The following is a 12,801-nucleotide window of genomic DNA, read 5'->3' as shown; positions in this document are numbered from 1 at the left end:
ATGTGTGCTGGGCGACCATGGAGGGCCCTGGGCTGGCCCAGGGGAGGGCACCTCCTGCAGCTCCTGGCAGATGCAGATGTGAGAGCCGCGGAGGGGAAGATTCTGGACACTGGGACTCTTGACTCTCAAACATCAACCCTGAATTCCTCACCTGGGACTCAGGTCGGACATCCTGCAAAGGAGAGGACACCCCAGATAAATAGATAAAGATCTATTTTTTTAAAAAAAAACTTTATTTAAAAAACACAGCTTGTAGGCTGAACTTGGCCCACAGCTGGAAGTTTTCTGATTCCTGCTCAGAACTTCACAATCATAAGGCTCTTGGAAACATGTGATTCTGGAGTTTTGATCAAAATAATTCCAGAATCTTAAAGTGTTGTTAAAACATATTCCACCTGCAGAGAAAGGCACACGTCCAGAATATGCAGCTGACCCAGGCATCTACCACCACCCAGCGGAAATCACAAATTCCAGAGCCCTTGGGGTCCCCCATCACCTCCTGAGAGCTGCTACCCCATCCCTGGCACTATCCTGACTGCTCAGAGCATGAATCTCTTCTGCCTGGGGTTTGTTTCACTTAAATGCATCCATGGAGTGTCCTCTTGTGTCTGGCTTCTTGCACTCAACACGACATCGGAGGAACTCACCTGTAGTGATACACCTGGTGGTGGCTCCTTTTTCCTTGCTGTAGGGCCACATGTGACCACATTGTCATGGAACTCAATTTCTTCTGGTTTCTGGCTATTATGGGTAGCCAGAGCCACATCCCCAGCCCTATTTTGTATTTTATTTAGAGACAGGGTCTCACTGACTCGCTTAGCGCCTCACTTTTGCAGAGGCTGACTTTGAACTTGAGATCTTCCTGTTTCAGCCTCCCCAGCTGCTGGGATTACAGGCGTGTGCCACCGTGCCTGGCTGGGCTGCTTGTCTTTTGGTGAAGATATGTAGACATTTCTGTACCTAGGACAATTCCAGAATCTCAAACCACAAAATAGAATCTTGCAGTTCTAGAATCATAGGGACAGAAAGTTCTAGGCACCTTGATTTAAAGCATGTATTGTCTAAGGAGTTGGATGTTGGTCTTACTGACAAAACCAGATTTTCCTTTAAAAAAAAGTTTTCATAGCTTGGTGTGGTGGCATATACCTGTAATAACAGCGGCTCAGAAGGCTGAAGCAGGAGGATCGTGAGTTCAAAGCCAGCCTCAGCAAAACCAAGGTGCTAAGCAACTCAGTGAGACCCTGTCTCTAAATAAAATAAAATACAAAACAGGTGGGTTGGAGATATAGCTCAGTTGGTAGAGTGCTTGCCTTGCATGTACAAGGCCCTGGGTTCAATCCCAGCACCACCAAAAATAAATAAAATACAAAATAGGGCTGGGGATGTGGCTCAGTGGTCAAGTGCCCCTGAATTCAGTTCCTGGTACAAAAAAAAAAAAAGAAAGAAATTTTTTTCTGGTGTTGCGGGTGAACTCTAGCCCTCTTACATGCTAGGTAGGTGCTCTGCCACTGAGCCACATCCCCTGCCCTTTTTATATTTTATTTAGAGACAAGGTTTCACTGAGCTGTTTAGGGCCTCATTGTTGCTGAGGTAGCTCTGAACTTGTGATCCTCCTGCCTCAGCCTCCTAAGCCACTAGGATTACAGGCGTGACCATGTGCCTGGCTCTTTGTGTCCTATTTTTACATGTAAAGCTTAGATGCACGTACAGAACACAAGTAGATTTATAAGATACCCAAAAGGAATAAAATTTCATAGGGGAACTAATTAAGAATTTTTAAAAAACATCTAAAGCATCTCCTTTCCTTATTAGTAATGAAAACGTGAGAAAGCCCCAAGATAAAGAACTGGTCAACTCTAGAATCTTAGACTCAAAGTTCCTTAAGCATCAGACTCACTGTTGTACAGTCTTAGGGTGAGCAGAGAACCCAGAATCTGCAAATGAAAGCCATCAACGCTCAAAGCTGGCAGGAACTTTCCAGATCAGCAAAGCCAGCTGCTCCCTTTTACTGATGAGGAGGCTGAGGCCCAGAGAGAGCCCAGAGGTGTCCCAGATGTGTCCAGGGACCTCTGACAGGGAAGTGGCCAGTTTCCTGGATCCCAGCTCACATGACTCCACCCCACCATGACACTGTCTCTGGGGACAGACCCTGTGCAGGGCCAGACCCAGCCTATGCCACCTGGCTTCTGCCCCCTCAGTGGCTCCTGCCCTCTGTGGTTGCCCCCAGCCTCGGCACCTGCTCAGCACCCAGCAGCTGAGTTAGAGCTTCTGGCTCGGGCCCCAAGAGAAACCTTTCTTCTTCAGCTGGCGAGGGTGGGTGTTGTGGCTGAGTGGCGTGTCCCCACCCCTGCACTGTCAAGGGGGCAATTAGCAACTAGCAGAAGTGAGTCAAAGGCTCCAGGTGGTGCCTTGGCAGCTGCAAGGGACCCCACCCAGCTGCACACAGCTGGCTTCTTCATCTGGGAACAAAGGCTTGGCAGCATCCAGGGACCACCTGCCCACCTCGGAACCTGCGAGAGAAGCAGGCTGGGGTGCAGGACCTTATCAGTCCCAGCATCCAGAGCTTCTGGCTGGGTTTATGTCAGGTACACAGACCTGGATTCAGACTCTACTTTTTTCATTGACAGGCTGCGTGACCTTGGACAAGTAACTTGATATCTCTGTCCCTGTTCAGCTGTCAAAATACAGCGGATCTTGGGCTGGGGATGTGGCTCAAGCGGTAGCGCGCTGGCCTGGCATGCGTGCGGCCCGGGTTCGAGCCTCAGCACCACATACCAACAAAGATGTTGTGTCCGCCGAGAACTAAAAAAAAAAATAAATATTAAAAATTCTCTCTCTCCTCTCTCACTCTCTCTTTAAAAAAAAAAAAAATTAAAAAAAAAACACTGTAAAATACAGCGGATCTGCTTTTCCTAGCTAGAGTGGGTGAATTGAGAGTGGTTGCATCTATTAGTATGGGTCTGGGACATAGTAAGCCCTCCATAAACATAAGGTAGTATCGTGTCTATGATGCTAATTCAGCAAGACACAGGTTCAGATTGATGAAAACATGTTTTTCTCTGAAACAGAGAAGGGGGGACAGAGGTGAGGAAGGCCTTTGTTCAAAGCGGGTCCCTGTTGCTACCTGGGTGTGGGATCCCTGGCAATGACTTAGGCGCTCTGAGCCTCAGTTTCCCATCTGTAAATGGGTTTGGCCAGAGTAGCAACTCAAACAGCAGGGGCCAGGAGTGTGATGGTGTCATGGGAGAAGTGACCACGCTGGGTGAGGGGGATGGCCAAGGAGGGGGATGGAGTTCAGGGGAGCCGGAGCCTGTCACGGGGTGACAGGGCTCACAATGAGGACCCTGGAGCTCATGACAGGCCCCCAGTGGTCAGCTGTTCCAGTGACCCAACAAGACAGGCAAGGAGCCGAGGTTCCCAGCGAACACCTGCCTAAATTCAGCCCCACATGGGGTGACAGGGGTCTATAACCCCCCAGCGCGTCCCTCCCCAGCCAGCCCAGGTCCCCGCGCTCCCCCAGTCTCCTCTGGGCACTGCTGGTGGCGGGGTGCCGAGCGCAGCTGTGCCGTGGCTCTGGGCGTGGGGATCCCGGGTCTCTGTCGCCGCCCCAGCAGCAGGCGGGACTCAGGGGAGAGAGAGCAGGGACCGGGCGGGCCGGCCGCTGCCTGGCCAGGGGGCCGGCCACGGAGCTGGAGAAGGCTGCCTGCACACCTGCCTGCCTCAGAGACCTGGCTCCAGAGGGGGGCCGCGGAGGGACGCCTCCCCTGAGTGGCAGTCACCCTGGATTTGTGTCACCTCCCCTGAGGAAGTCCACTCTATTGCAATGCCCCATGGGACACCAAGGAAGAAGAAGCCTGGCCTGGAGAGGGAAGGTGCTGACCCTGCTGAGCTGCAGGCCTCCCCCGCTGCCCAGCCCAGACCCCCCCCATCCCACATCGGGGTCTCTCCTGGCCCAGGCCCCACTCGGAAGGCCGGCAAAGAGGGTCCTGGGAAGTCAGAAGAGGAATCTAGACTCCAGGAGACCCAAAGGGGACCGGCCAAGGACCACATGGGCAACTACTGCTTCCACGGGAGGAGGGGACGCGACAGCCCACTCCTCAGGAGGCTCAGAGGAGCCCCCCCGCAGCGCAGGGACACTCAACAGAGGATCCTGCAGAAAGCAAAGCTGCAGCTCATGGCGAATTGGGCACTGAGAACACTCCAGTGGTCATCGGGGTGTTCCAGAGCCCCAGGGAGGGCTGCAGAGGCTGTGCCCAGGCACTCTGTGACAATGGGGGGGACATGATCAAGGAGCAGGGAAGTGTCGCCCGGCCTGCTAGCCGAGTCCAGCGCTGGAAGACCCCTCCCTGCTCATCTGGTCCCTCCCCTCCATGGGCTCCCTGGTGTTTACCAGCCAGCAGGTCTCTAGTCACCTTGAAGTGACACCAGCTGCGCCTGCTCCCCTCCCCCACTTCTGCTGTTTCCATGGGGACAGATGTCCTTTCTGCTGATCTGGCCTAGCTGCCAAAGAATGAGGAGGAGCCCCAGCCTCACCCCGCTCTCCATCTTCCTATCTGAGGGTCCTCCCCCGACCCCTGGGTTTTCCTGCCTCCAGACCTCCCCCTGAGACTGGGTTCCCACCCGCCTTGGGCCCCAAAACAAAGAGCTGGGGAGGCTCTTGCCCCTCTAAGGCCTCTCTCCTAGTCCTCCAAGGGGCCAGTGGCTCTGCAGGGCGCTGGGACTCTCCCGGCAGCTCACTGGACACCCCTGGGGCCAATTCAGGCTGCAATGGCCGCCCAGGCTCTCTCTCTGCGATCCCCACCTCCCTGCGGCCCAGAAAGGACACTGGACAAAGACAGCAGCTTCTTTATTGCGGGGCCAGGGGAGGGCTTTTAGACACCATCTGGGCCCCCGAACACAGCAGGGACCCGGAAGGCCACTCTGATGGAGACTCGGCACGGGTGGGTCCCTGTGTCCATCCCTTCCCCAGTCCTCCTCCGGGACCAGAAAGACCTCCGCTGAGCGGCAGGACGTGGGGCCCTCTCAGGACTCAAGGTCTCTGCGTGGTGACGGGGTACAGCAGAGCCAGGTGCTCGGCTCCCTGCACCGGCAGCGGGCGAGCGCTGTAGTGGAGGACCAGCCCGGGCACGCTGGCGAAGGGCCCGCTGTGCTGCCCCAGCACCACCTGGTTCTCTCGGGTCCACGTGAACTTCAGATGCAGGAAGCCCTGGCTGCTCCTGGGGGTCAGGGGGCAAAGGTGGCCCTGAGCTCCCCAGACCCACCCACACTCTCCCTTGCGCCCAAGCCCCCCCTCACAGTTAGCAGGGTGGGTACTGGCTCCCCAGGGGCCTCTAAAAAGCCAAGGTCTGGTGGCCAGTGGTCAGCCACCACCCACAGGCAGGACAGCCTTGGCAGCTTTGTCCTGTAGACCTGAGGTCCTCCTGGAGCAGGGCTGGTGTGCAGGCCCAGCGCTCACCTGGGTCTGAGAGGAGCAGGTGCCCTCTGCGGGACCTCACTTCCTTCCCTCCAAGCCCTGCCTGGGTGGACTCACCAGCAGTGCTGGCCCTGTGGCACAGGGGCCCGAGGCACATTCACACCACACTCCGCTGTGGCCAGGGGAAGGGAGCCTTTCCCTTCCAGGATTCCTCCCACTCAGCTCCTGTCGCTTTTCAGAGACACCCTCAGCCCCCTGTGACCTCCCAGGGTCTCACATGGCTCTTAGCCCTTATCTCAGAGACTATCTTGATCTCTGGCACAGGCCAGAGTCTCAGCACCTAGAACAGGGCCAGGAACATAGGAGATGCTCAATTAATGTTCATTCAATGAAGGGACCAACCCTAATGGTGGGGGCTCTAAGACCCCTCTTGGCTCACTCCTAGCACCCCTAGACTTGGTCCCTTCTCTCTCCAAACTTCCAAACTTTCTTTTTTTGGTGGGGGGCACAGGAACTGGGGATTGAACTCAGGGGAACTCGACCACTGAGCCACATCCCAGCCCTTTTTATATTTTATTATTTTTTTATTTTTTGTAGTTGTACATGGACAGAATGCCTTTATTTTATTTGTTAACTTTTATGTAGTGCTGAGGATCGAACCCAGTGCCTCACTCATGCTAGGCAGGTGCTTTGCCACTGAGCTACAGCCCCAACCCCTTTTTATATTTTATTTAGAGACAGGGTCTCACTGAGTTCCTTAGCTTCTTGCTGTTGCTGAGGCTGGCTTTCAACTTGTGATCCTCCTGCCTCAGCCTCCCGAGCTGCTGGGATTACAGGCGTGCATCACTGTGACAGGCTCTCCAAACTTTCTGATCCCCCCAACTACTCCCTCCTGGGTACTACGTGGTCCGCAGGTGTGGGGGTGAGGGGTGGTGGCCCTAGAACCCTGAATCACTTTATCATGATTAACAGTAACTAAGCACCTCTTGTTTCCCTGGCACAGTTCTCAACACTTTTTGATTTGTGTTTTCTTTTAAATTTATCACCGTGCCACCATGATGTTGACACTGTTGTCCTTGTTTTACAGATAAATCCCAGGCCCAGACAGATTTGGTCATTTAGCTTAGGCCCCACAGCTAGAAAGTGGCCGTCAGGATTTGAATCTGTCTCCAAAGCCCCCTTCTAATTTTGTCCTTTTAGATCTTGCTCCCAGATACCTGGTGGGATCTTGGGAGCATTTTATAGTCACACTCAGAATCTTAAGGAAAAACACCTCACTGGCCCACTCTGAGACTAGGGTCTGAGATGGACAAATGGATGGACTTCAACTTTCTTTTTTTTTTTTTTGTACTGGGGATTAAAGCCAGGAGCCCTTGACCACTGAGCCACACCCCCAGCTCTTTTCTGTATTTTATTTAGAGACAGGTCTCACTAAGCTGCTTAGGGCCTCACTAAGTTGCCGAGGCTGGCTTTGAACTCACGATCCTCCTGCCTCAGCCTCCGGAGCCGATGGAATGACAGGTGTGACCACCGGCACCACAGCTCACAGCGTCCAGCTTGCTCCCACCTTATTAAGCCCAAGTATGAGGCATGGGGTCCTGTGACACTCTGTCCCTGCAAGGCTGGGGTCTCACCTGAGGGACAGGGAGCAGTCCTGGGCGCTGGTCTCACTGAGCCGCACGAGGTAGCTGCCTTCCTTGCAGAGTGACAGGAGGTTCTCCGCATCCACGCGGCTCAGCGGTCCATGAAACCACCTGCAGGCGGGGGCAGGTGTCTCCTGAAGGCCACTGCCCTTTGACACCCTGGGGGAAGGTCAGGCCAGGCAGGTGACATCCCCCACACAAGCCAGGAAGTCCCCTTGGGAGGAGCTGGGGCTGGGGCCATTCAGCATGGGCACCTGACCCCCACCCCCTTTCTCTTTTGTTGTGCTGAGGGTGAGTTCAAGGGCATCACGCACTGTATCTGAGCTACAGCCCCAGCATCACTGATCTTAGGGCCTGCCTGGCACCCTGGCCTCAGCAGCCCTCTCTAGTCCCCAACTTCAGTCTCTCTCATCTGCTTTGCCACATCCTGTACCCTGCCCCCCACCGTTCTGCACTTAATATTTTTCATTAATTGTGCTAAAAAACAAAACAACTGAGCATGAGCCAGAGAGAGGAGCACCCAGCTGCTGGTTTCTATCAAAGAAAACTTAAGAGGCTCCTCTCACTCTGGGCCTCGTGCTAGGTGACAGGCCCCGCCCTCTGCAGGGGTTTGGGCCTGGGGGTGAGGGCAAGGCCTGGGCTCCGGGCCTGGAGAGCACCTGAGGAGCTCGCCGTGCTGGAGGGACACAGAAGACCCAGAGCCCCTCAGCTCAGGCCCCACACTTCCGCACAAAGTTCTGAGCGAACTGCTCCTCCCAGTTCCATTCCAAAATCTTCTGGGGGTGAGGATGATTCCTGTGTCCTTCGCAGGTTCAAAATCCCCTCCCAAGTACCCAAGTTCAGGGAGGAGATCCTACCCTGAGCCAGGCACCCAGGGGGTTTTGGACTTGGATGCTTAGAAGCTGACGGTACTGACTGGGACCACACAGCAGGAGATGCAGAGCAGGGGTCTGAACCCGAACCTGGTTCCAAAGGGAAGGGGCCCTCATCTGCGGGGAGCCTGTTCAGCAAGCAGTGTGTGTGGGGGACAGTGACTAGCTGAAGAAATCAGTGAAGTTAATAAATGAATGAATCCAAGTTCTTCCCAGTTCCAGGGTCCCAGGTGGGAAAACAAGAAAACTTCTGCCTGCCGGTGCAGTGGGGCACACCTGTAATGCCAGCAACTCGGGAGGCCAGGCAGGAAGGTCGCAAGTTCGAGTCCTGCCTTCACAATTCAGCCAGACCCTGTCTTAGCATTTAAAGGGTGGGGGTGCATTGCGGGAGGGGGACCTGGAGACCTAGCTCAGTGATAGAGCGCCACTGGTTCAATCCCCAATACCAATAATACTAATAAATCAATTTTAAAAGGAAAACGTTTGTTGAGTAAATCAGAGCGTGTTGATGGTTCCTTCAGCTTTCCCACTCACGGCTGTTTCTCCAGGGGCAGAGCAGGATCCACACGCTCTGCAGGCTGGGGGCTTCTGGGTGGGGGTCTCCGTAGCTCCTTGACTGAGCCTGGGGTCCTTTCCCACTCTGGACTGTCAAACTGCACTGGAAGGGGAGGGTTAGAGAAGAAAGAGTTAAGTCCAGCCCACCTCAAGGGGGCGGGGCAGAGTCAAGCCAATGAAATTTCATTGGGGAGGCGGTGCCAGTTTGGATCACCTATCAGAGCTCATAAAAGGAGGAGCTAGACTAAAGAATGAAAGGATTGACACAGGAGCAGCCAATTGGCTTTCAGCAGAGAGGGGCGTGGCAAATCATGAATCTGGGGGCACGGAAGGGGCGGGGCAGCAGCAGGAGCATGAAATCCAAGAGCAGGTCGGATTACAGAGCACCTAGGGCTGAGTTCCCTTTGGGTTCTGTTCCAATTCGGACCAAGTCTTAAAACTAGAGACCATCTTCCATATAAATACAGTGGGTGGAAGCAATGAGTCCCAAACACCCTCCCAGTCATACAACTTTTGAGGCAAGGTCATGTGGGCACCAACCTTCCCGGCCTGAGTTCTTTTATTTAGTAGTAGTAGTAGTACTGGGGATTGAACGTCGTCGTCGTCATTGTTGTTATTACTATTATTATTCTGCTTTACTTGACATAGGATCTCCCCAATCTGCTGAGAATGGCCTTGAACTTGAGATTCTCCTGCCTCAGCCTCTTGAGTCCACACCCAGCCTGAGTTATTTATTTATTTTGGTGCCAGGGATTGAAACCCACGGACACTTAACCACTGAGCCACCTCGCCAGCCCTTTTTATTTTTTTTTTTATTTTTAGACACGGTCTAGCTAAGTTACTCAGGGCCTTGCTAGATTGCTGAGGCTGGCTCTGAGCTTGAGATCTTCCTGCTTCAGACTCCCAAACTGCTGGGATTACAGGCATGTGTTACCAGGCCCAGCCTGAGTTCTTTTATTTTTTAAAGCTCATCTTATTGTTACTATTTTTATAGAAGAGGAAACTGAGATTCAGAGACTCAGTCAAGTTCCCTCAATTCAGCTAGGGATTGACCCCAAGTCCTCCTGGCTGACACAACTAGACGATCCTGCCCTTCCCGTCTAACAGCTCTCCTGTCATTGGGCCCTGGCCAGCATTCAGTTTACAAGAACTCTGTTCAGTAGGTACTATGATGACCTTTTATTTTGTGGGTAAGGAAACTAAGACTCAGTGACTTGTCCAAGGAAGTGACACAAACCCAGGTCTAGTGTTGACCAAAGCCCTGTTCCTTTCCCTGCACTATGCTGAGCAGAATGAGTTAGGTTTTATTTCACAAGGCCTTTCAGTTGCCAAAGAATATGCAGGTTTTCCTGGGGGGAAGAATTTGTGACTATCAGCCATTCCCACTTTAGTGAGAATCAATGAATTATCTCAAGGCAGGTAATTGGGCTCTACTTTATAAATAGATGCAGAGAGGTGACTAGATGAAGAAATGGAGGATGGGCCATTCAGAGGTCAGGGTTTGGTTCAGAGAAGCACCTGCAAATGCTCTGGAGATGTGGTCTTTCTTCCACTCCCAGGGCTGGTCATACTCATCGGCTGGACGTTCATCCTCTTGGGGCAGCCGACTCTGCCGAGGCCTCTGATCAAAAGGGGGCCCGTCCCCCAGCTCTGGGTCCTGCTCTTCATAGGGAGTATCATACAGCTGTACCACCGCGCCGCAGGGCAGTTCTGGGAGGCCAAGGACACCGGTCAGCCCCCATCCCCTGGGGACTTGACACCTCCCCAGCCCTGCTCACTCACCACTTATGACCCGCTGGGCGTCATAGGGCTCCATGTAGCCATCATCTGGGGGTGGTGGGTGAGGCTGGGCATCGAAGGGGTCTGAATACTCAGTGTCAACTTCCAGCTGGGAACAGAAGAGGAAGGGAGAGAGCTAGGGAGACCAGCTGAGCTCCAGAGAGCCCAGCTGGGTGGTGTCAGGATTCCAGCTGGCCCAGCTTACGTCCCCCTGTACTAGATGCTCTGCATGTGTTTATCTGCAAGAGCAACACTTAGCAAGTACACAGGCCCCATCTTACAGGTGAGGAAACCAAAGCACAGAGAGGGCAAGTGACTTGGGCAGGTCACACATCTGGTGAGTGTGAGGCAGTCTGACCCTAACCCTTCTGATTTCCCTGCATTCCCTCCTCCCTGTGCTCTCAACCACCACCCAAGAGAGCTTTGGTGAGGCTAAAAACCATGTTGACAAGAAGGGTGGGCGCTGCAGGCAGCTCTGGGTTAGGTTCCAATGTTAACAGTGCCAGGCTTTGACCTTGGGCTGGAAAGTCACTTCTCTCCTGTCAGCCTTAGCTTCCACTTTTGTAAAATGGAAATCAAGTAGGAGGGGCAGCATGGCTAGGGAAACCTTGCTGGCATCTGTCTTCTAAGCTGGGGCCAACGTCAAAGGAGGGGATTCTGGGGGCGCTGGTGTCTCCCGCCCCAGCAGGACGGACAGCACCACGTATTTAAAAGAGGTATCAGACTCTGCTGAGCAGGTGGGGGCGGAAGTGTCCGGTGCCCTGCCCACCTCTGGGATCGTGCATAAACCACGCTCCCTGGATCTGGGGAGCAGAGCAGGACCCTTGCACCCAGTGTCCCGCACCGCTGTCTGCAGAGCTGCCCAGGCACGCACCTCTTCCCCGGGGTTGTCCAGCAAGGCTTTGGCTCTGGCCATGTCTGCGGCCTCCACTTTGATGAGCCGGTGCTTGGGAGAGTCAAACTTGGAGTCTCCGGGGCCCTTGGTGTCTCCGGGGTCTGCAGGGTCTGGCTCTGGGCGGCTCTCGGAGTCCTCATAGGGGTCCTCAAAGTCCAGATTCTTCTGCACCCTGTAGGCCCTCAGGATATCGCTCTCCGTGTAGTCCGGGGTGGGCGGCTGCGGAGGGGGTCTCCGACCGCCAAAGCTCAGGTAGTCCCGAAGCCACTTGGCCATTTGGGCTCGTGTCACCCCAAACCTGGCTGCTGTAAGAGAGGGACCCACATACCTGTTTTGGGTCCATTCTCAGAGGGGAGGAGTGCAGGAGGGAAAGGAGGAGACGGAGGGGGAAGAGCTCAGGTGTGCCCTTCGGTTGGGCTCAACAGGGGAAAGGTGAAAAGGTGAGAGAGGGAGAGGGGAGGAGAAAGAGGAGGGAGGAGGAAGCCCACCTTCGCCCGGCTCTCCAAGAACCACAGGGTAAGGGGCGCCCGGCAAGTCCCTGAACGCGGCGCGCGGGGTCGAAGGGCCGTGGCGAGGGGCATCCGCTGAAGCGCGCAGACTTTGCGCGGGCAGCGCACTCCGGTGTGCAGCGCCGCCTCCGCCGCCTGGGAGGCTCCGGGATCCTCGCTGGGGCTCCGAGGTCCGGGGAGCGCCGCCCGCGGACGCCCCCAGCCCTGCTCAGCCGGGACGCCGGGCTTCTCAGCGCAGCTGGCTGGCTCCCCTGGGGCGCGAGCGCCGCGCGCGAAGTTGCGCGGCGGGGACGGTGACCCTGGCAGGGTACATCCTTTGTTGCGCTCTGCTCCGCTCCGCGCTGGGGGGAGCCCTAATCCCAAGGCCCCCGGCCGGCTGCCTCCATCCGGCCCCAGCCACCGCACAAAGGGAAATAAAAACCTCCTGCAATCCGCGTTCAAGCTTTCGGGGACTTTACGCGCGACCGCGGGCGCGCGTGGCCGCGAGGTGGGACTTTGGGGAGGGGGCGCTCCCGCGGTCGCCCGGGTCCCTACCCGCCCCGGGCCGCGTCCTGGGAAGCAACGTCAAGGCTTCCCCGCCCTTCCCCTCCCCTGCGCTCCCCTCGGAGGTGACGGAGACCTTCCGCTGGTCCCGAGAGGGAGGGAGGGAGGGGAGCCGCGGCCGCCGAGGGAAGGGGGCTGGGGGCACAGGAGTCGCTGGGGCCGAGACCGCGGCAGCTGGACACTGACCCGGAGGCCCGAGATGCGCCGAGGCGAGAGAGGAGCGCGGCAGGTGGGCACGGCCTGGGGCGGACACAGCTCGCCGGCCGGCGCAAGAGGACCCGGGAGGCAGAGCCGGGAGACGGGGGGCTGGACTTGACCGCCAGAAGGGACGAAATTGACCGGGAGATGGGATGAGAGTGACCGCTATTGAGGGTCGAAATTGAGCCGATGACCAGGCAGTGGAGGGGGTGGAACTGTCTGAGAGGTCAGTGGCTAAAATTGACACTGACGCCGCGAGGGAAAGCGGGAGGTGGGAGCCGGAGGACTGGCCTCCCCTCCCCCAGAGGGCTGGCTCTCTCCCTCCCCAGGGGACCCCTTGCAGGGCTGGGAGGGGTTGGGGCAGCTGGCCGGTAGGGGAGATGGTATCTGTGCC

At 55.8% G+C, this 12,801-nt stretch overlaps 1 protein-coding gene across 3 annotated transcripts; it reads right to left on the bottom strand.

Moving 5' to 3' along the window:
* Positions 1-4,861: 4,861 nt before the first annotated feature.
* SHD (Src homology 2 domain containing transforming protein D) lies at positions 4,862-12,219 on the bottom strand. Of its 3 annotated transcripts, none has more exons than XM_081283832.1 (7): positions 11,646-12,219; positions 11,137-11,459; positions 10,266-10,371; positions 10,002-10,193; positions 8,463-8,586; positions 7,048-7,167; positions 4,862-5,216 (listed from the first exon to the last, which is right to left on the bottom strand). In XM_081283832.1, the coding sequence occupies exons 2-7, from the start codon at positions 11,431-11,433 to the stop codon at positions 5,030-5,032; spliced, it is 1,026 nt and encodes a 341-aa protein (XP_081139958.1). In that variant the 5' UTR covers positions 11,434-11,459; positions 11,646-12,219; the 3' UTR covers positions 4,862-5,029. The 3 variants fall into 3 exon arrangements, with proteins under 3 accessions (XP_081139958.1, XP_081139957.1, XP_081139959.1); XM_081283831.1 differs by having other exon boundaries at positions 11,137-11,462; positions 11,646-11,778; XM_081283833.1 differs by lacking the exon at positions 7,048-7,167 and having other exon boundaries at positions 11,137-11,462; positions 11,646-12,217.
* Positions 12,220-12,801: the final 582 nt, after the last annotated feature.

Source organism: Spermophilus citellus (assembly GCF_964194105.1).
Source record: "Spermophilus citellus genome assembly, chromosome: 3".
Taxonomy (NCBI): Eukaryota; Metazoa; Chordata; class Mammalia; order Rodentia; family Sciuridae; genus Spermophilus; species Spermophilus citellus.
The sequence above is the reverse complement of the archived record's forward strand: the minus strand, read 5'-3'. Positions and strand labels throughout refer to the sequence as shown.